The 22080-nt window shown below is 53.2% G+C and overlaps 1 protein-coding gene across 2 annotated transcripts in view; it reads right to left on the reverse strand.

Annotated features, from left to right (window-relative positions):
* POGLUT1 (protein O-glucosyltransferase 1) overlaps positions 1 to 22080 on the reverse strand; it is a 56880-nt gene that overhangs the window by 21632 nt on the left and 13168 nt on the right. Inside the window, exons 8-11 of one of the 2 annotated variants that reach the window (XM_063956894.1) lie at positions 20351 to 20409; positions 16683 to 16850; positions 15290 to 15346; positions 13599 to 15001 (exon numbers count right to left, since the gene is read on the reverse strand). In XM_063956894.1, the coding sequence (XP_063812964.1) occupies positions 14845 to 15001; positions 15290 to 15346; positions 16683 to 16850; positions 20351 to 20409 (441 nt within the window). In that variant the 3' untranslated portion in view covers positions 13599 to 14844. Of the gene's footprint in view, positions 1 to 13598; positions 15002 to 15289; positions 15347 to 16682; positions 16851 to 20350; positions 20410 to 22080 lie in introns of those variants that run through there. The other variant, XM_063956895.1, reaches the window with a different exon arrangement.

Consider the following 22080-nt stretch of genomic DNA (forward strand, 5'->3'; position numbering starts at 1 on the left):
TAAGGACCATCCTGTGCTGTAGGCTTGTAACTCCCTTCCCGTATACCTGAAGGTGTCATCATACATCTCGGTGATATTGTCTATCAAGTTCGCTAGCGCATGGATGTACCTATAATTTATAGTTCCTCTGGCAGTACAGGTGATATCTAATGCGAGAAGGAACTGAATCCCGGTGGATTCATGGATCAAATCAGAGGCTGCGTGCTCTGTCCTATCTATGAGGTGTCTCTTGATGATGTGTTCATAGTGAGTGTGAGTATAAGGAGTCTGAGCACTGCGGTGAACATCTTTCATTTTATCGTGGGTTATGGTCATGACCTCTGGTAGTACCCTTCCAATGTAACACAATCCCTCAGAGCTCGGAGCAAGCCACTTGTACGCTTTCCTCCCACATATGAAATAATAAGATTTTACTTACCGGTAAATCTATTTCTCGTAGACCGTAGTGGATGCTGGGGACTCCGTAAGGACCATGGGGAATAGACGGGCTCCGCAGGAGACATGGGCACTTTAAGAAAGAATTTAGATTCTGGTGTGCTCTGGCTCCTCCCTCTATGCCCCTCCTCCAGACCTCAGTTAGAGAAACTGTGCCCGGAAGAGCTGACAGTACAAGGAAAGGATTTTGGGAATCCAGGGTAAGACTCATACCAGCCACACCAATCACACCGTATGACTTGTGATACTATACCCAGTTAAAAGTATGAACAATCACAGAGCAACAGATAAACCCTGATGCAACCATAACATAACCCTTATTTAAGCAATAACTATATACAAGCATTGCAGAAGAAGTCCGCACTTGGGACGGGCGCCCAGCATCCACTACGGACTACGAGAAATAGATTTACCGGTAAGTAAAATCTTATTTTCTCTAACGTCCTAGTGGATGCTGGGTACTCCGTAAGGACCATGGGGATTATACCAAAGCTCCCAAACGGGCGGGAGAGTGCGGATGACTCTGCAGCACCGAATGAGCAAACACAAGGTCCTCCTCGGCCAGGGTATCAAACTTGTAGAACTTTGCAAATGTGTTTGAACCTGACCAAGTAGCCGCTCGGCAAAGCTGTAAAGCCGAGACCCCTCGGGCAGCCGCCCAAGAAGAGCCCACCTTCCTTGTGGAATGGGCTTTTACTGATTTAGGATGCGGCAATCCAGCCGCAGAATGAGCCCCCTGAATCGTGTTACAGATCCAGCGAGCAATAGTTTGCTTTGAAGCAGGCGCCCCAAGCTTGTTGGAAGCATACAGGATAAACAAAGATTCTGTTTTCCTGACCTTAGCCATTCTGGCTACATAAACCTTCAAAGCCCCGACTACATCCAGTGACTCGGAATCCTCCAAGTCAGTAGTAGCCACAGGCACCACAATAGGTTGGTTTATATGAAGGAATGAAACCACTTTCGGCAGAAATTGTGGGCGGGTCCGCAATTCTGCTCTATCCGCATGTAAAACCAGATAAGGGCTTTTATGTGACAAAGCCGCCAATTCTGACACACGCCTAGCCGAAGCCAAGGCTAATAGCATGACCACCTTCCACGTGAGATATTTTACTTCCACTGTTTTGAGTGGTTCAAACCAGTGTGATTTCAGGAAACCCAACACCACGTTAAGATCCCAAGGTGCCACTGGAGGCACAAAAGGGGGCTGAATATGCAGCACTACCTTTACAAACGTCTGAACTTCAGGCAGAGAAGCTAGTTCTTTTTGAAAGAAAATGGATAAGGCCGAAATCTGAACCTTAATGGAACCCAATTTAACGCCCAAAGTCACTCCCGACTGTAGGAAGTGAAGGAAACGGCCCAGCTGGAATTCCTCCGTAGGGGCATTCCTGGCCTCACACCAAGCAACATATTTTCGCCATATACGGTGATAATGTTGAGCCGTCACGTCCTTCCTAGTCTCTATCAGCGTAGGAATGACCTCATCCGGAATGCCTTTTTCTGCTAGGATCCGGCGTTCAACCGCCATGCTGTCAAACGCAGCCGCGGTAAGTCTTGGAACAGACAGGGCCCCTGTTGCATGAGTCCTATCTTAGAGGCAGAGGCCACGGGTCCTCTGTGAGCATTTCTTGCAGATCTGGATACCAAGTCCTTCTTGGCCAATCCGGAACAATGCGTATTGTTCTCACTCCTCTTTTTCTTATGATTCTCAGCACCTTGGGTATGAGAGGAAGAGGAGGAAATACATAGACCGACTGGAACACCCACGGTGTCACCAGTGCGTCCACAGCTATCGTCTGAGGGTCTCTTGACCTGGCGCAATATCTCTGCAGCTTTTTGTTGAGGCGGGATGCCATCATGTCCACCTGTGGCAGTTTCCACCGACTTGCAATCTGCGTGAAGATTTCTTGATGAAGTCCCCACTCTCCCGGGTGGAGGTCGTGCCTTCCCAGTTGTCCACTCCCGGAATGAAAACTGCTGACAGTGCGCTTACGTGATTCTCCGCCCAGCGAAGAATTCTGGTGGCTTCTACCATCGCCACCCTGCTCCTTGCGCCGCCTTGGCGGTTTACATGAGCCACTGCGGTGATGTTGTCTGACTGAATCATAACCGGTTGGTTGCGAAGCAGGGACTCCGCTTGACGTAGGGCGTTGTATATGGCCCTTAGTTCCAGGATGTTGATGTGAAGGCAAGTCTCCTGACTTGACCACAGCCCTTGGAAATTTCTTCCCTGTGTGACTGCCCCCCACCCTCGGAGGCTTGCATCCGTGGTCACCAGGACCCAGTCCTGAATGCTGAATCTGCGACCTTCGAGAAGGTGAGCACTCTGCAGCCACCACAGGAGAGACACCCTGGCCCTGGGGGACAGGGTGATCAGCCGATGCATCTGAAGATGCGATCCGGACCATTTGTCCAACAGATCCCATTGAAAGATCCTCGCATGGAACCTGCCGAAGGGAATGGCTTCGTACGATGCCACCATCTTTCCCAGGACTCGCGTGCAGTGATGCACCGACACCTGTTTTGGTTTTAAGAGGTCTCTGACTAGAGTCACAAGCTCTTGAGCCTTCTCCGTCGGGAGAAACACCTTCTTCTGGTCTGTGTCCAGAATCATGCACAGAAAGGGCAGACGCGTCGTAGGAATCAGCTGCGACTTTGGGATATTCAGAATCCAGCCATGCTGTTGCAACACTTCCTGAGAGTGCGCTATGCTGATCTGCAACTGCTCCCTCGACCTCGCCTTTATGAGGAGATCGTCCAAGTATGGGATAACTGTGACTCCTTGCTTTCTCAGGATCACCATCATTTCTGCCATTACCTTGGTAAATATTCTCGGTGCCGTGGAGAGCCCAAACGGCAACGTCTGGAATTGGTAATGACAGTCCTGTACCACAAATCTGAGGTACTCCTAATGAGGTGGATAAATGGGGACATGCAAGTAAGCATCCTTGATGTCCAGAGACACCATAAAATCCCCCTCTTCCAGGCTTGCAATGACCGCTCTGAGCGATTCCATTTTGAACTTGAATGTTTTCAGATAAATGTTCAGGTACTTTAAATTTAATATAGGTCTGACCGAACCGTCCGGTTTCGGTACCACAAACATTGTGGAATAGTATCCCTTTCCCTGTTGAAGAAGGGGAACCTTTACCACCATCTGCTGGAAAAATAGCTTGTGAATTGCCGCTACCACTACTTCCCTTTCTATGGGGGAAGCTGGCAGGGCTGATTTTAGGTAACGTTGAGGGGGCATCACCTCGAATTCCAGCTTGTATCCCTGAGACACAATCTGTATAGCCCAGGGATCCACCTATGAGCGAACCCACTGGTGGCTGAAATGTCGGAGACGCGCCCCCACCGCTCCTGGCTCCACACGTGGAGCCCCAGCGTCATGCGGTGGATTTAGTGGAAGCCGGGGAGGACTTCTGTTCCTGGGAACTAGCTGTAAGGTGCAGCTTTTTTCCTCTACCCCTGCCTCTAGCGAGAAAGGAAGCACCTCTGACCTTCTTGCTTCTTTGTGCGCGAAAGGACTGCATTTGGTAATACAGTGCTTTCTTAGGTTGTGAGGAAATATATGTCAAAAAGTTTGACTTCTCAGCAGTAGCTGTGGAAACCAGGTCCGAGAGACCGTCCCCAAACAATTCCTCACCCTTGTAAGGTAACACCTCCATGTGTTTTTTGGAGTCTGCATCACCTGTCCACTGCCGAGTCCACAGGACCCTCCTGGAAGAAATTGACATTGCATTAATTCAAGAGCCCAGTAGGCAAATGTCCCTCTGGGCATCCCTGATATATATAGGACAGTGTCTTTTATATGCCCCAGGGTCAGCATAATGGTATCCCTGTCCAAGGTATCCATTTCCTCAGACAGATTATCTGTCCACGCTGCTACAGCACTACACATCTACGCCGACGCAATTGCCGGCCTCAGTAGAGTCCCTGAATGTGTGTAAACAGATTTCAGGATACTTTCCTGCTTTCTATCTGCAGGATCCTTTAGGGTGGCCGTATCCTGCGATGGCAGGGCCACCTTCTTAGATAAGCGTGTGAGAGCTTTATCTACCCTAGGGGATGATTCCCAGCGCACCCTGTCCTCTGGCGGGAAAGGGTACGCCATAAGTAACCTTTTGGAAATCAGGACTTTCTTATCTGGGGAATCCCACGCTGTTTCACATAACTCATTTAACTCATGTGAAGGGGGAAAAGTCACCTCTTGCTTTTTCTCCCCATACATATAAACCCTCTTGTCAGATACAGGGTTTACCTCTGATATGTGTAAAACATCCTTCATCGCTATAATCATGTAACGTATAGCTTTTGTCATTTTCGGTTTGAATTTTGCATCATCGTCGTCGACACTGGAGTCAGAATCCGTGTCGACATCTGTGTCAACCATTTTGGATAGTGGGCGCTTTTGAGACCCTGAGGGCCTCTGCGCTGTAGGATCAGGCATGGGTTGAGACCCTGACTGGCCCGAGGTATCAGCTTTATCCAACCTTTTATGTAAGGAGTTTACATTATCATTTAACACCTTCCACATATCCATCCAATCAGGTGTCGGCACCGTCGGCGGCGACACATCAGTCAACTGCACTTGCTCTGCCTCCACATAGCCCTCTTCGTCAAACATGTCGACACACGCGTACCGACACACCACACACACAGGGGAAGCTCTAAATGAGGACAGGACCCCCACAAGGCCTTTTGGAGACAGAGAGAGAGTATGCCAGCACACACCCCAGCGCTATATAACCCAGGAATTACACAGTAACTTAGTGTTTACCCAGTAGCTGCTGTAATATTATTAATGCACCTAAATTTATGTGCCCCCCCTCTCTTTTTTACCCTTCTACCGTGATTCTGCAGGGGAGAGCCTGGGGAGCTTCCTCTCAGCGGAGCTGTGGCAGGAAAATGGCGCTGGTGAGTGCTGAGGAAGAAGGCCCCGCCCCCTCAGCAGTGGGCTTCTGTCCCGCGATTTTCTGTAAAATAAATGGCGGTGGCTCATACATATAACAGTGTCCCACTGTCTATATGCAGTTTTCGCCAGGAGGTATCAATTGCTGCCCAGGGCGCCCCCCCCCCCCCCCTGCGCCCTGCACCCTACAGTGACCGGAGTGTGTGGGTTAGTGTGGGCGCAATGGCGCACAGCTGCAGTGCTGTGCGCTACCTCATGTGAAGACAGGAGTCTTCTGCCGCCGATTTCGATGTCTTCTCCGCTTCTGCCGGCTTCTGTCTTTGCGAGGGGGACGGCGGCGCGGCTCCGGGTACGGACGACAAGGTCAGGTCCTGTGTTCGATCCCTCTGGAGCTAATGGTGTCAGTAGCCTAAGAAGCGCAACCTAGCCGCAGTTAGTAGGTTTGCTTCTCTCCCCTCAGTCCCACGTAGCAGAGTCTGTTGCCAGCAGAAGCTCCCTGAAAATGAAAAAACCTAACTAAAATACTTTCTTATTAGCAAGCTCAGGAGAGCCCACTAAAAGCACCCAGCTCTGTCCGGGCACAGATTCTAACTGAGGTCTGGAGGAGGGGCATAGAGGGAGGAGCCAGTGCACACCAGATAGTACTAAATCTTTCTTTAGAGTGCCCAGTCTCCTGCGGAGCCCGCTATTCCCCATGGTCCTTACGGAGTTCCCAGCATCCACCATGTTGCAAACTTTCCAGGTAAAGAAACCAATCCCTAGTTCTCTCATTTGCTCAGTACAAGTATCGGGCTGGATGATAGGGGCACAATACCCTGACGATACTTTTCCAACCCACATGGTCTTACTTCCACGTGTATACCTATACCGAAAATACCTCCCACTGTTGGCTATCTGGCGTACAAGTTCAGAGTCAATAGGAATCCTATCAGCTCTGTGTGAAAAAGTCATTGTCTGGTTATTCCACGTCACTTCCCAATTTCCTGGTTTTCGGTAATTGGAAATATTAAAACAAAACAGGGACCTATCTACATGATACTGCTGGAGCTTCAAGCTAGGGGGCCTAGAGATATTGAATTTCTTGTCCACCGGTCTCCCACCCCGTAATTCGAGTACCTCATCTATTGCTAAAGGGTACGGTACTAATCCTGCCTTACTCTGTCCTTGAGGTACCTGTGAGCACACCCAGCATTCTGTCTGGTTTAAGACCTTACCCACTAGTGAGTGGTAATCACTCAATGGATGACGGTCCATGTCGATATTAAGGCTGGACTGACATCTCTGGATGCACCCATCCTCGACTATGTTCTCACAATTCCTACAAATGCAATTTTCCTCAGACAATAACCCCTCACAGTGCCTCCGAGCTCCATGACTACCAGAGCGCTTACTGATACCAGCCTTTACTCGAGTGATGTGCTGCTCCTGAGATCCTACAAATTCGTACTCGCCATCAGAACCCATTCCAGATCCCTGCTCGACCTCTCTGGGACCCTCACCAAAACAAATTGTCCTGATCAAAAACAGAATTACTAGTAGAACCCGAAACGCAGTCTCTTGTGATAGATCCATTTTGTTAGGGGAAAGAAGGAAAATAAGTAGGAGAAAAGAAAAGAAAATACGGGGGGGGGGGGGGTGATAAAAGAAAATGTTGCGACAACCGTCCTTGGTCTTGGTGCTCTCCGTGCTCAGGTGCCTTTCAACAGTCCTGCCTCTCAACTTTCCCGGAACAAACACTCTAGTGATACAACGTTCTCTTCACCTTGCTCTTTGTCACGAGTTCTCTCCGGGTCAGCGACCTTCTTGCAGTGGGACGAGTGGACCCAAGTCTCTCTTTCGGCGACCTTTAGTGCTGTCGTGCTGGTTAACAAGACTTGGTATGGTTCTTCCCACCTGTCTATGAGGCAACCGCCATCAGCTTATCCCCTTGTGACTCCCTGTGCTTACTGATGTTCCGATCGTGCTCGACAGCGGACTCTCTCAAGGCAGACACCGAGATACCTCTCCAATTAGGTAGAGAGGTTTGCACCCTTGTTCTCAGTGCCTCCTTTAACCCGTCCATTAATACAGAAACAGCTACCTCCCTATGGTGTGCATTATCCTTAATGTCCTCGATCCCAGTGTATCTAGGTATTTCCTGCAGTGCTCCATGGAAATATTCGGATGCCATTTCACCTTCCTTTTGTCTTATGGAGAAGATTTTATTCCATTTGACAACAGTAGGGAAATACACTCCTAATTGCAGATTGATTTGCCGTACATTCTCCTGAGTGTACTCATCAGTGAGAGGTACCTCTGCGTCTTACAATCTGTTATAAATTTTGTGATGTCAATATTTGAGTGTAGACACACCCGTAGCACTGTTCGCCAATCTTTATTTGTGGGCTCATGTGCGTTACCTAACTCTTTAATGAACCTCTGGCATCCGACTAGATCTTTCCTGGGATCGGGAAATTCTGATATAATTGACCTTAACTCTGCTCGGGATGAAGGACAATGCATGGCAATGTTCCTGATGGGAGTGACTCCCTGAGCGTAAGTCTTCCCATTGGGGACTGCGATCACCCTGACAGGATTTAATTCAACTACATCATTCTGGCTTGACTCTATAATGTGGGGAGCTATTGTCTGTGCATAGTGTATGGTGCCGTACTTACCTGTGGACACGACCTCACTTATCCCTCCGCTAGGGGGCCTTGCTACAACTCTTGGTGGTTGGGCCGTGCCCACCTGGGTGTCCTGTATGGTGGCTGCTAGAGAGAGTGCCGATATCGTGCTGGACTCATCTTCCTGCTCACAATCCTGAGGAAAATTTAGAACGGGATACAACTGGCAAGGATTAGGGTTAACACATTTATCAATCATTTTCCCATCCTTTACTGATGCACCATTGCTTGTAGACAATTTCTCCCCATCAATATATGGTGTTGGTGCGCTCGCAATTGCTTTCCCGCTAGATTTGGAACTTGCTGTGCAAGCCTTTTCCTTCTGCATCTCCCCCTCTTGCTGCCACAGGTTTAAACAATTTGTATGTCTGACCCTTTGTTTTCTGGATTTAATCAGACATACTTTAATCCTTATGTTCTGTAACACCTCGGATTCAAAGCTACCCACCTTTGGGAATGGGGCCCTATCTTCCACAGTCATACGTACCCTCTCATTGCAAAAAGCCTCCGTGTGTGAACCATATTTTTCACACATAATAAACCTTGCTGACCCTCTCGGCCGCAATTCTGACCTTCTCGGTCCCAACTCTTCTGCCTGAACCCTAGCTACCAAATGCCCACTGCTTGTGCAATTGGATCCCATCACTGACTTTTTACCTATAATCGCAATCCCCAAATGCACACTACAAATAGACGGTGAAAGACACCTAGTGCTTTCACTCGCTCCTTCTCCGCTGACGTACCACGACTCACTCCAATAGTGAACACCGTGTATACAGTGAGGCCCTAACTGGCTTCTATTCACTGGAAGTTTTAGGAGTAACTTACCTTTTCCAGCGAATATCGCTGCTGAAGATTTTCCTGAGAGAGACCAGCGAAAACTTCCCTTTTTTGACTTACACAAATCCCGCTTGCGTATGCTCTGCACAGCGATAATGATACCACAATTTTATGCAAAAGCTCATAAAGGGGTATCAAGTTGCGCTATGTATTGCACCCACAAACATGCGGTCCAATCGCACAGCGTATAGGTACTTTTTACCTATCCGCCCTACGACCACTGGAATCGAATCACAAGCTGCGAAACCTCAGCCGGAGCGTAATACAAAACCTTCAAACTTCAATTCACAATTTCTATACTTCTGCACAATCCTATATTACGCTCCTCTACAAATCACCTCATGATTTGCGTATTATCTCTACCTTTATTAACGTGAGTCAGCCGCCTCATGCCACCAAGTCTCCACTCACTTGGTGTACCCACGGGACCCGAATTTCCGGGGTTCAAATCCTCTCACTCCACTTTCACTCACTCAAATACACCTTGTTTTTCTTTTCTGTATAGAAAATTTTTACTCCCTTTAGGTCAGCAGCTTTTTTGCAGAGTTTTTAAACTAAATTTAGAGTAACCTGCTTTTGAAATCGGATAGTTATGTGCTATTGTACTAAATGTATACTATCCCACCTTAATTGAACAAATATCGTGTGCTTTGTACTTAGCGTCCGTATTCCTACGCAACCTTGCGTAAACACGCGACCAGCGTGCCTTTTACGCCACGAGCGCTCTCCTGTACTTTGGGGGTAATTCCAAGTTGATCGCAGTAAGAATTTTGTTAGCAATATCAATCACTTTTCACAAAGGCTATCAGCCCCCCATCCGCAGCCTATTGGATGGGGGGGACAGCCTCGGGACCCCTTGATTGAAGGGGTCCCCACTCCCCCAGGGTACCCCGGCCAGGGGTGACTAGTTGGATATTTGATGCCACGGCCGCAAGGCACTGTATAAAAGTGACCCCCGGCTGTGGCATTATCTGTCCAGCTAGTGGAGCCCGGTGCTGGTTTAAAAAATACGGGGGACCCCTACTCTTTTTGTCCCCCGTATTTTTGGAACCAGGACCAGGCGCAGAGCCCGATGCTGGTTGCTTAAATATGGTTGAACCCCTGTCCATTTTTTTCCCATATTTCTGCAACCAGGATCGGCTCAAAGAGCCCGAGGCTGGTTTGCCTTAGGAGGGGGGACCCCACGCAATTTTTTTTCTGAAAATTTATAACATTTCCCCCCCCGTTCCCACTGAAAAACATGCACGGATCTCATGGATCCGTGCATGCCTATACAAACACGGGATAAAAAAGCAGGTCTGTTTATTTTTAGCACTTTTTCACGATTTGTATTTTATCACGGCAGTGTTTGGCTATTGTCGGCAGTGTTTGTGTTTTGCACTTTTTAGTAAATTCCCGATTTCTAGCAAATTGCAGGCGTATTTGACCGATGGTGTATTGATTCGTGATTTTTTCCTAGGACTTCCAAAATATTACGAATGCCCTCATCACTGCCGTGATTTTTGCTTAGTAAATTACCGAGATGACACTTTGATGAAAAAACGGCATCTCGGTCAAAATCGGGACCTTAGTAAATATACCCCTATGTGTACATTGGGGGTAATTCTGAGTTGATCACAGCAGGAACTTTGTTAGCAGTTGGGCAAAACCATGTGCACCGCAGGGGAGGCAGATATAACATGTGCAGAGAGAGATAGATTTGGGTGTGGTGAGTTCAATCTGCAATCTAAATTGCAGTGTAAAAATAAAGCAGCCAGTATTTACCCTGCACAGAAATAAAATAACCCACCCAAATCTAACTCTCTCTGTTATATCTGCCCCCCCCCCTGCAGTGCACGTTGTATCTGCCCCCCTCCCCCCCCCCCTGCAGTGCACATGGTTTTGCCCAACTGCTAAAAAATGTCCTGCTGCGATCAACTTGGAATTACCCCCATTGTGCACTATTTGGATTAAATATGTAAAGTGTTTTTATGGCTTTTCCATGCGATTACAAACACTACCGTAAATACTCATACCACGCGCTAATACGCAGGACCGCGGGAGCGACCATACGCAAATTGCGAATATGTGCACGCACGGCAGAACAAGTACGCGCACGGAGGCCATCTGTGTGTAGTTTGTACGTGATGTGTGTAATGCAATATTTTTCGACTTCGACACCCTCATCCCCTGACTACCCCAAATTCCTGTGTGCCACACTCATCCCCGTCCCCAGCTTCCTGTGTCACACTCATCCCCGTCCCCCAGCTTTATGTGTCACACTCATCCCCGTCCCCAGCTTCCTGTGTGCCACACTCATCCCCTTCCCCCAGCTTTGTCACACTCATCCCCGTCCCCCAGCTTTATGTGTCACACTCATCCCTGTCCCCAGCTTCCTGTGTGTCACACTCATCCCCAGCTTCCTGTGTCACCCTCATCCCCTTACTTCCTGTATGTGCCGCACTCATCCCTGTACCCCAAATTCCTGTGTCACACTCATCCCCGTCCCCAGCTTCCTGTGTGCCACACTCATCCCCATCCCCAGCTTCCTGTCACCCTCATCCCGACTTCCTGTATGTGCCGCACTCATCCCTGTACCCCAAATTCCTGTCACACTCATCCCTGTACCCCAAATTCCTGTGTGCCACTCTCATCCCCAGCTTCCTGTGTCACACTCATCCCCAGCTTCCTGTGTGCCACTCTCATCCCCGTCCCCAGCTTCCTGTGTCACACTCATCCCCAGCTTCCTGTGTCACACTCATCCCCAGCTTCCTGTGTGCCACTCTCATCCCCGTCCCCAGCTTCCTGTGTGCCACACTCATCCCCGTCTCCCAGCTTCCTGTGTGCCACACTCATCCCCTTCCACATCTTCCTGTGCGCGCCACTCATCCCTGTCCCCTCTGCTCCCAGTGTCACACTCATCCCCGTCTACCAGCTTCCTGTGTGCCACACTCATCCCCATCCCCAGCTTCCTGTGTCACCCTCATCCCGACTTCCTGTATGTGTCACACTCATCCCTGTACCCCAAATTCCTGTGTGCCACACTCATCCCCGTCCTCAGCTTCCTGTGTGCCACACTCATCCCCGTCCCCAGCTTCCTGTCACCCTCATCCCCTGACTTCCTGTATGTGCCACACTCATCCCTATACCCCAAATTCCTGTGTCACACTCATCCCCGTCCCCAGCTTCCTGTGTGCCACACTCATCCCCATCCCCCTGTCACCCTCATCCCCTGACTTCCTGTATGTGCCACACTCATCCCTGTACCCCAAATTCCTGTGTGTCACACTCATCCCTGTCCTCAGCTTCCTGTGTCACACTCATCCCCGTCCCCAGCTTCCTGTGTGCCACACTCATCCCCTGACTTCCTGTATGTGCCACACTCATCCCTGTACCCCAAATTCCTGTGTGCCACACTCATCCCCGTCTCCCAGCTTTCTGTGTCACATTCATCCCCAACTTTCTGTGGATGCGCTGTGGGGGCCACCAGAGGGGGGAATTTTCACTGCCCCTCTCCAGCAGTCGAGATGTACTTACAGGCGATGCGAGAAAGAGCCATACAATATGTACCAGGATCATACATCTCACTGAGCTTCCTACTCACTCCTAATTGCTGCAGCTAGTTAGAATTCTGCTGGGTTGACTTGTGAGGATTGGATGTTTCAGCCCTTACAGAGAGTAACCCTGGACACTCTTGTCATGATGCATACTTGGATTTATGCTCAGAGCTGTTCAGCAATCATCTGCCTGTATTATTTGTAAAGTCTGTTACCTGATATTTCTCTATGGACTGGACTCTATGAAAGATCTGAGAAGTATTCAGTGACATGATTTGTGCATATAGACAAGAACTGTGCGGACATCCACTCTTGCCCCGCACACAACCAGGGGTCATCCTCTCCGGCCCCGCACACAACTAGGGGTCATCCTCTCACACTCCGGCCCCGCACACAGTCGGGGGTCGTCCTCTCACACTCCGGCCCCGCACACAGTCGGGGGTTGTCCTCTCACACTCCGGCCCCGCACACAGTCGGGGGTCGTCCTCTCACACTCCAGCCCCGCTCACAGTCGGGGGTCGTCCTCTCACACTCCGGCCCCGCACACAGTCGGGGGTCGTCCTCTCACACTCCGGCCCCGCTCACAGTCGGGGGTCGTCCTCTCACACTCCGGCCCCGCTCACAGTCGGGGGTCGTCCTCTCACACTCCGGCCCCGCACACAGTCGGGGGTCGTCCTCTCACACTCCGGCCCCGCACACAGTCGGGGGTCACCTCTCACACTCCGGCCCCGCACACAGTCGGGGGTTGTCCTCACACTCCGGCCCCGCACACAGTCGGGGGTCACCTCTCACACTCCGGCCCCGCACACAGTCGGGGGTCACCTCTCACACTCCGGCCCCGCACACAGTCGGGGTCGTCCTCACACTCCGGCCCCGCACACAGTCGGGGGTCGTCCTCTCACACTCCGGCCCCGCTCACAGTCGGGGGTCGTCCCCACACACTCCGGCCCCGCACACAGTCGGGGGTTGTCCTCTCACACTCCGGCCCCGCTCACAATCAGGGGTCGTCCTCTCACAATTGCAGGTTATCCCCGCTCACACCACAGACCTCGGCACAGTGACGGGTTGCCCATCTGACATTTATCTCCCATTCAGGAATCAGTGATACTCTGTCTATATATCTTACTATGACTGAGTAAGCGTCCTCTGTAAAGACATACTGTAATATAGAGACGTGATATAAAGGATAATAATCATCACACGTATGAAAGTAAAATTTAATGTACAAAGAAGTTTCCCAGGATTGGGGAGTCCAGGTGCGGAGCCCCCTGGGGGAGCTGGATGAGATTTTCAGTCACCATAACGTAAAATTGTCCATTGAGTAATGGTACAGGTGCTAAGTTACTGTCATTAGGCCCAGGAGGGGGAGCGTCAGGCCCCCAGGAGTGTGTTACTGTACCCTGGTATAGGAGCAAGGGAAGAGTATATGCTGGTGGATGGGAGGGTGCCCTCAGTTACCCCATCTCCATCACTGTACCACCCCTGCCAATGCCCAATAAGTCTTAGTGGGTGATAGTCAACCAGCACTGCAGCCTGCCAGGGGCAGAACTCAGCCAACACCACACTGTCCTAGGGTGATGGACACACACAGATGCTTCTCATGGACATTGCGTGCGTTGGGGGTGGACCCTTCTTATGGACATTGCGTGCGTTGGAGGTGTACCCTTCTCATGGACGTTGCGTGCGTTGGGGGTGGACCCTTCTTATGGACATTGCGTGCGTTGGGGGTGTACCCTTCTCATGGAACTTTGCATGCGTTGGGGGTGGACCCTTCTCATGGAACGTTGCGTGCGTTGGGGGTGGACTCTTCTCATGGAACGTTGCGTGCGTTGGGGTGGACCCTTCTCATGGACATTGCGTGCATACGTTGGGGGTGTCCTCATGTCATGGACGTTGCGTGCGTTGGGGGTGGACCCTTCTCATGGAACGTTGCGTGCGTTGGGGGTGTACCCTTCTCATGGACATTGCGTGCGTTAGGGGTGGACCCTTCTCATGGAATGTTGCGTGCGTTAGGGGTGTACCCTTCTCATGGAACGTTGCGTGCATTGGGGGTGGACCCTTCTCATGGAACGTTGCGTGTGGACCCTTCTCATGGACATTGCGTGTGTTGGGGGTGGATCCTTCTCATGGACATTGCGTGCATACGTTGGGGTGTCCTCATGTCATGGACGTTGCGTGTGTTGGGGGTGGATCCTTCTCATGGACATTGCGTGCATACGTTGGGGTGTCCTCATGTCATGGACGTTGCGTGTGTTGGGATGTCCTCACCTTTCAGACAGCGTGTCTGGGGTATCCTGTATGCGTTGTGGAGACGCCTCCTGCAGTCTATGAGGTGGGACAGGGAGATACTAGAATGGGGACACTGGGCATCACACATTGCGTCCTCTGTCAGAATCTTCCTGCCTGTGGAATTCCATCTGGCCGACGCCATGAGAGATAAAGTGCTTATTTAGAGCTCACTGTGACCAGGCGCAGGTGTCACCTCCCGGTAGTCCTTACGTCGTCGGACCCGGTAAGTGAGCAGCTGAGAGTACTGGATGAGAAGAGATCTCCAGTAATTAGAGACGTCTTCCATCCGGAGGTGCTCAGCGATGAACAGGTGCCCCCTGGTAACATAAGGTATTAGGTTGGGGTCATTCATTTGTTGGGGTATTAGAGGAAAGGGGGGGGGGGGGATTAGAATATGGGGGTATTTGAGTGGAGGCATTAGTAAGCGGGGGTAAAGGGGTCACACTACAGCATGGAAAAGGATGACAATCTGCACCAGGAAGGCAGTTTGCACAACATGCCAACAGCTGACGGGCCGGGAGCGCGGTGCCCCTCCTACTGCGCATTTCTGTGTGCAGCTTGTGATCCCGGGTTACACAATGTATCAGGGTGAGGGGAGGTTATACCTTTCTGCAATTTTCTTTGCTTCCTCATCATTCTCCTTCACAAACTGCAGCAGTTCCCTAATTACAATACAGTAATTAACACAAAACAGATAATTGGAGGGGACAACAGGGTCATCTCTAACCCCAGATGGGGCAAAGAAAAAACAAGAAATGCAATAAAAACAGAGTGCACTGAAACACGAGTCATGGAGGTATGCGCTGGGTCACAGGTCAGGGCGGATAGCGATAAGCTGCACGGGTCATGGAGGATAGCGCCACGGTGCGCAGGTCATGGAAGATAGCGCCACGGTGCGCAGGTCATGGAAGATAGCGCCACGGTGCGCAGGTCATGGAGGATAGCGCCACGGTGCGCAGGTCATGGAGGATAGCGCCACGGTGCGCAGGTCATGGAGGAAAGCGCCACGGTGCGCAGGTCATGGAGGATAGCGCCACGGTGCGCAAGTCATGGAGGATAGCGCCACGGTGCGCAGGTCATGGAGGATAGCGCCACGGTGCGCAGGTCATGGAGGATAGCGCCACAGTGCGCAGGTCATGGAGGATAGCGCCACAGTGCGCAGGTCATGGAGGATAGCGCCACGTGTGCGCAAGTCATGGAGGATAGCGCCACGGTGCGCAAGTCATGGAGGATAGCGCCACGGTGCGCAAGTCATGGAGGAAAGCGCAAAGGTGCGCAAGTCATGGAGGATAGCGCCAAGGTGCGCAAGTCATGGAGGATAGCGCCAAGGCACTTGGGTCATGGAGAAAAGTGCCATGGTGCGCCAGTCAGGGAGGAGCCAGCACCAAGGTGCGCCAGTCAGGGAGGAGCCTGCACCAAGGTGCGCCAGTCAAGGAGGAGCCTGCACCAAGGTGCGCCAGTCAGGGAGGAGCCTGCACCAAGGTGTGCCAATCAGGGAGGAGCCTGCGCCAAGGTGTGCCAGTCAGGGAGGAGCCTGCACCAAGGTGTGCCAGTCAGGGAGGAGCCTGCACCAAGGTGTGCCAGTCAGGGAGGAGCCTGCACCAAGGTGTGCCAGTCAGGGAGGAGCCTGCGCCAAGGTGTGCCAGTCAGGGAGGAGCCTGTGCCAAGGTGTGCCAGTCAGGAAGGAGCCTGCACCAAGGTGTGCCAGTCAGGGAGGAGCCTGCACCAAGGTGTGCCAGTCAGGGAGGAGCCTGCGCCAAGGTGTGCCAGTCAGGGAGGAGCCTGCACCAAGGTGTGCCAGTCAGGGAGGAGCCTGCACCAAGGTGTGCCAGTCAGGGAGGAGCCTGTGCCAAGGTGTGCCAGTCAGGAAGGAGCCTGCACCAAGGTGTGCCAGTCAGGGAGGAGCCTGTGCCAAGGTGTGCCAGTCAGGGAGGAGCCTGCTCCCTACACGGATCACAGAAAAAGCCTTTAGAAAGACTGACGAGGAGAAGACATTACCGCAGGTCTGTCAGGTCCTGGCTGACCGGAATATAGTGCACCCATGGTTCAAGCCGATGATAGAAGAATTCCTGCCAGTCATCCCCCACATGGAACACCAGTGACCCACACAGGAACAGGTGCTTCAACCGGAAACTGGCGGCCACCCCCCGGAAATTAAACAGGTACCTGACAATGGTAGATAGACTTCGTGAGTGCCACTGGGAGAAGCGGGCTTGGTGAAAGGTATCACAAGGGGAAAAGAAAATTGGAGAGGGAATGAGAGAGAGCCAGAGGGAGGCACACACGTGGAGGACGAGAGGAGAGACACACACGGGGGAAGGAGAGGAGACACACACATGGGGAGGAGAGGAGAGACACACACATGGGGAGGAGAGGAGAGAGACACATGGGGAGGAGAGGAGAGAGACACACGGGGAGGAGAGGAGAGAGACACACGGGGAGGAGAGAAGAGACACACGGGGAGGAGAGAAGAGACACACGGGGAGGAGAGGAGAGACACACACGGGGAGGAGAGACACACACGGGGAGGAGAGGAGAGACACACACTCGGGAGGAAAGACACACTCGGGGAGGAGAGACACACACTCGGGGAGGGGCGGAGAGACACACACGGGGAGGAGAGGAGACACACACTCGGGGAGGAGAGGAGACACACACACGGGGAGGAGAGGAGACACACACACGGGGAGGAGAGGAGACACACACACGGGGAGGAGAGGAGACACACACACGGGGAGGAGAGGAGACACACACTCGGGGAGGAGAGGAGACACAAACTCGTGGGGGAGAGGAGACACAAACTCGGGGAGGAGAGGAGACACACACACAGGGAGGAGAGGAGACACACACTCGGGGAGGAGAGGAGACACACACTCGGGGAGGAGAGGAGACACACACTCGGGGAGGAGAGGAGACACACACTCGGGGAGGAGAGGAGACACACACTCGGGGAGGAGAGGAGACACACACGGGGAGGAGAGGAGACACACACTCGGGGAGGAGAGGAGACACACACACGGGGAGGAGAGGAGACACACACGGGGAGGAGAGGAGACACACACACGGGGAGGAGAGGAGACACACACTCGGGGAGGGGCGGAGAGACACACACGGGGAGGAGAGGAGACACACACGGGGAGGAGAGGAGACACACACTCGGGGAGGGGCGGAGAGACACACACGGGGAGGAGAGGAGACACACTCGGGGAGGAGAGGAGACATACACATGGGGAGGAGAGGAGACACACACACGGGGAGGAGAGGAGACACACACTCGGGGAGGAGAGGAGACACACACTCGGGGAGGGGCGGAGAGACACACACGGGGAGGAGAGGAGACACACACACGGGGAGGAGAGGAGACACACACACGGGGAGGAGACGAGACACACACACGGGGAGGAGACGAGACACACACATGGGGAGGAGAGGAGACACACACACGGGGAGGAGAGGAGACACACACGGGGAGGAGAGGAGACACACACGGGGAGGAGAGGAGACACACACGGGGAGGAGAGGAGACACACACACGGGGAGGAGAGGAGACACACACACGGGGAGGAGAGGAGACACACACACGGGGAGGAGAGGAGACACACACACACGGGGAGGAGAGGAGACACACACTCGGGGAGGAGAGGAGACACACACACGGGGAGGAGAGGAGACACACACACGGGGAGGAGAGGAGACACACACTCGGGGAGGAGAGGAGACACACACATGGGGAGGAGAGGAGACACACACTCGGGGAGGAGAGGAGACACACACATGGGGAGGAGAGGAGACACACACTCGGGGAGGAGAGGAGAGAGACACACACTCGGGGAGGAGAGGAGACACACACTCGGGGAGGAGAGGAGAGAGACACACACTCGGGGAGGAGAGGAGACACACACATGGGGAGGAGAGGAGAGAGACACACACTCGGGGAGGAGAGGAGAGAGACACACACACGGGGAGGAGAGGAGAGAGACACACACACGGGGAGGAGAGGAGACACACACATGGGGAGGAGAGGAGTCACACACTCGGGGAGGAGAGGAGACACACACATGGGGAGGAGAGGAGACACACACATGGGGAGGAGAGGAGACACACACATGGGGAGGAGAGGAGACACACACACGGGGAGGAGAGGAGAGAGACACACACTCGGGGAGGAGAGGAGACACACACTCGGGGAGGAGAGGAGACACACACTCGGGGAGGAGAGGAGACACACACTAGGGGAGGAGAGTAGAGACACACATGGGGAGGAGAGGAGACACACACACGGGGAGGAGAGGAGACACACACTCGGGGAGGAGAGGAGACACACACACATGGGGAGGAGAGGAGACACACACACATGGGGAGGAGAGGAGACACACACATGGGGAGGAGAGGAGACACACACATGGGGAGGAGAGGAGACACACACACGGGGAGGAGAGGAGAGACACACTCGGGGAGGAGAGGAGACACACACTCGGGGAGGAGAGGAGAGACACACACTCGGGGAGGAGAGGAGAGATACACACTCGGGGAGGAGAGGAGAGACACACACTCAGGGAGGAGAGGAGACACACACTCGGGGAGGAGAGGAGACACACACATGGGGAGGAGAGGAGACACACACTCGGGGAGGAGAGGAGACACACACACACACACACACGGAGGAAGAAAGACAAAGACTGAGAGGAGAGAAGAGACACACTCAGGGAGCAGAGGAGACACACACTTGGGTAGGAGAGAGAGAGACACATGGGGATAAGAGGAGAGACATACACACCGGGAGGAGAACAGAGGCACACACCGGGAGGGGAACAGAGGCACACACCGGGAGGGGAACAGAGACACACACCGGGAGGGGAACAGAGACACACACCGGGAGGGGAACAGAGTCACACACCGGGAGGAGAACAGAGTCACACACCGGGAGGAGAACAGAGTCACACACCGGGAGGAGAACAGAGGCACACGGGGAGGTAAGGAGAGAGACACCTGGCGGGTAGGAGAGAGATATACAGTATTGCTGAGTCACATTTCCCGCACAGAGAGAGAGAAATGGCGACTCACTCAGTAAATTTACCCCTTCTAGTAAGAGGCATTGGGAAGGAGTTGTAGAGAAGTTTTAGGAAGAGATGGGGGGTAATTCTGAGTTGATCGCAGCAGCAAATTTGTTAGCAGTTGGGCAAAACCATGTGCACTGCAGGTGGGGCAGATATAACATGTGCAGAGAGAGTTAGATTTGGGTGGGTTATTTTGTTTCTGTGCAGGGTAAATACTGGCTGCTTTATTTCTACACTGCAATTTAGATTTCAGTTTGAACACACCCCACCCAAATCTAACTCTCTCTGCACATGTTACATCTGCCTCCCCCTACACTGCACATGTTACATCTGCCCCCCACCTGCACTGCACATGGTTTTGCCCAACTGCTAACAAATTTTCTGCTGCGATCAGGTCTGAATTAGGCCCATACTGTGAGATATGGGGGGTAAGATGCACAGACACGCAGGGACAGAACGGAGAGAAGAACTTCTATAGGGCTGGTACAATGGGACAGGTAAAGGGAGGCGTTACATAAGGAAGAGATTATCAGTTACCGTCAGGTAGGTGATAGGACTGACAGAAGGATGAAGCATGGAAGTGGGAGAGAGGAGAGGAAGTGGTCGTACTTGAATGCACAGTGATCCACTAACGGAACTTCTTTTGCTGGCGGCTGACCAAGCGTGTCCTGTAACAGAGGAAGAGCAGCCCGTGAGGCCCTGAGCACTGACTAAGTCACACCTGGGGGGTGCCTGGCGCAGAGTGCACGGTTGTGTGTGTGGGGGGCGGTGTCTGGCGCTGAGAGCACGGCTGTGGTGGGGGGTGTCTGGCGCTGAGTGCACGGCTGTGGTGGGGAGTGCCTGGCGCTGAGTGCACGGCTGTGGTGGGGGGTGTCTGGCGCTGAGTGCACGGCTGTGGTGGGGGGTGTCTGGCGCAGAGTGCACGGCTGTGGTGGGGGGTGTCTGGCGCAGAGTGCACGGCTGTGGTGGGGGGTGTCTGGCGCAGAGTGCACGGCTGTGGTGGGGGGTGTCTGGCGCAGAGTGCACGGCTGTGGTGGGGGGTGTCTGGCGCTGAGTGCACGGCTGTGGTGGGGGGTGTCTGGCGCTGAGTGCACGGCTGTGATGGGGGGTGTCTGGCGCTGAGTGCACGGCTGTGGTGGGGGGTGCCTGGCGCTGAGTGCACGGCTGTGGTGGGGGGTGTCTGGCGCTGGGTGCACGGCTGTGGTGGGGAGTGCCTGGCGCTGAGTGCACGGCTGTGGTGGGGGGTGTCTGGCGCAGAGTGCACGGCTGTGATGGGGGGTGTCTGGCGCTGAGCGCACGGCTGTGGTGGGGGGTGTCTGGCGCTGAGTGCACGGCTGTGGTGGGGGTTGTCTGGCGCTGAGTGCACGGCTGTGGTGGGGGGTGTCTGGCGCAGAGTGCACGGCTGTGGAGGGGGGTGTCTGGCGCAGAGTGCACGGCTGTGGTGGGGGGTGTCTGGCGCTGAGTGCACGGCTGTGGTGGGGGGTGTCTGGCGCTGAGTGCACGGCTGTGGTGGGGGGTGTCTGGCGCAGAGTGCACGGCTGTGGTGGGGGGTGTCTGGCGCAGAGTGCACGGCTGTGGTGGGGGGTGTCTGGCGCTGAGTGCACGGCTGTGGTGGGGGGTGTCTGGCGCAGAGTGCACGGCTGTGGTGGGGGGTGTCTGGCCCTGAGTGCACGGCTGTGGTGGGGGGTGTCTGGCGCTGAGTGCACGGCACTCCCTGAGTTATATCTCTCTGTGTAGAGTCTGGTGTCACGGTCTATGCGGCGGTCTGCACGTCATGTGATAGTGAGGGAGTCCTGTCTGTGTAATGAACACTGCGTCCTCCCTGCCTGGAGAGGACCAGCCTGACGCTGAGCTGCGTGATCTATGGGGCAGATTGGCAGTGCAGTGTTACCCCTAACCTAGCCGTGCAATGGCGTTCAGGTTCTAGTGGACGCACTCGTAGCCCGGCAAACACTATTTACAACTAAAACGTGACTGTTATTCACATTGTGTAAAATGTCCGTGTTGCACAATCAGTGTGAAATATTTATAACTGAAGACAAAGAACAGAAAATAAGATTTTACTCACCGGTAAATCTATTTCTCGTAGTCCGTAGTGGATGCTGGGACTCCGTAAGGACCATGGGGAATAGCGGCTCCGCAGGAGACTGGGCACAACTAAAGAAAGCTTTAGGACTACCTGGTGTGCATTGGCTCCTCCCTCTATGCCCCTCCTCCAGACCTCAGTTAGGATTCTGTGCCCGGAAGAGCTGACACAATAAGGAAGGATTTTGAATCCCGGGTAAGACTCATACCAGCCACACCAATCACACCGTAAAACTCGTGATATTATACCCAGT

Source organism: Pseudophryne corroboree, chromosome 2 (genome assembly GCF_028390025.1).
Source record: "Pseudophryne corroboree isolate aPseCor3 chromosome 2, aPseCor3.hap2, whole genome shotgun sequence".
Taxonomy (NCBI): Eukaryota; Metazoa; Chordata; class Amphibia; order Anura; family Myobatrachidae; genus Pseudophryne; species Pseudophryne corroboree.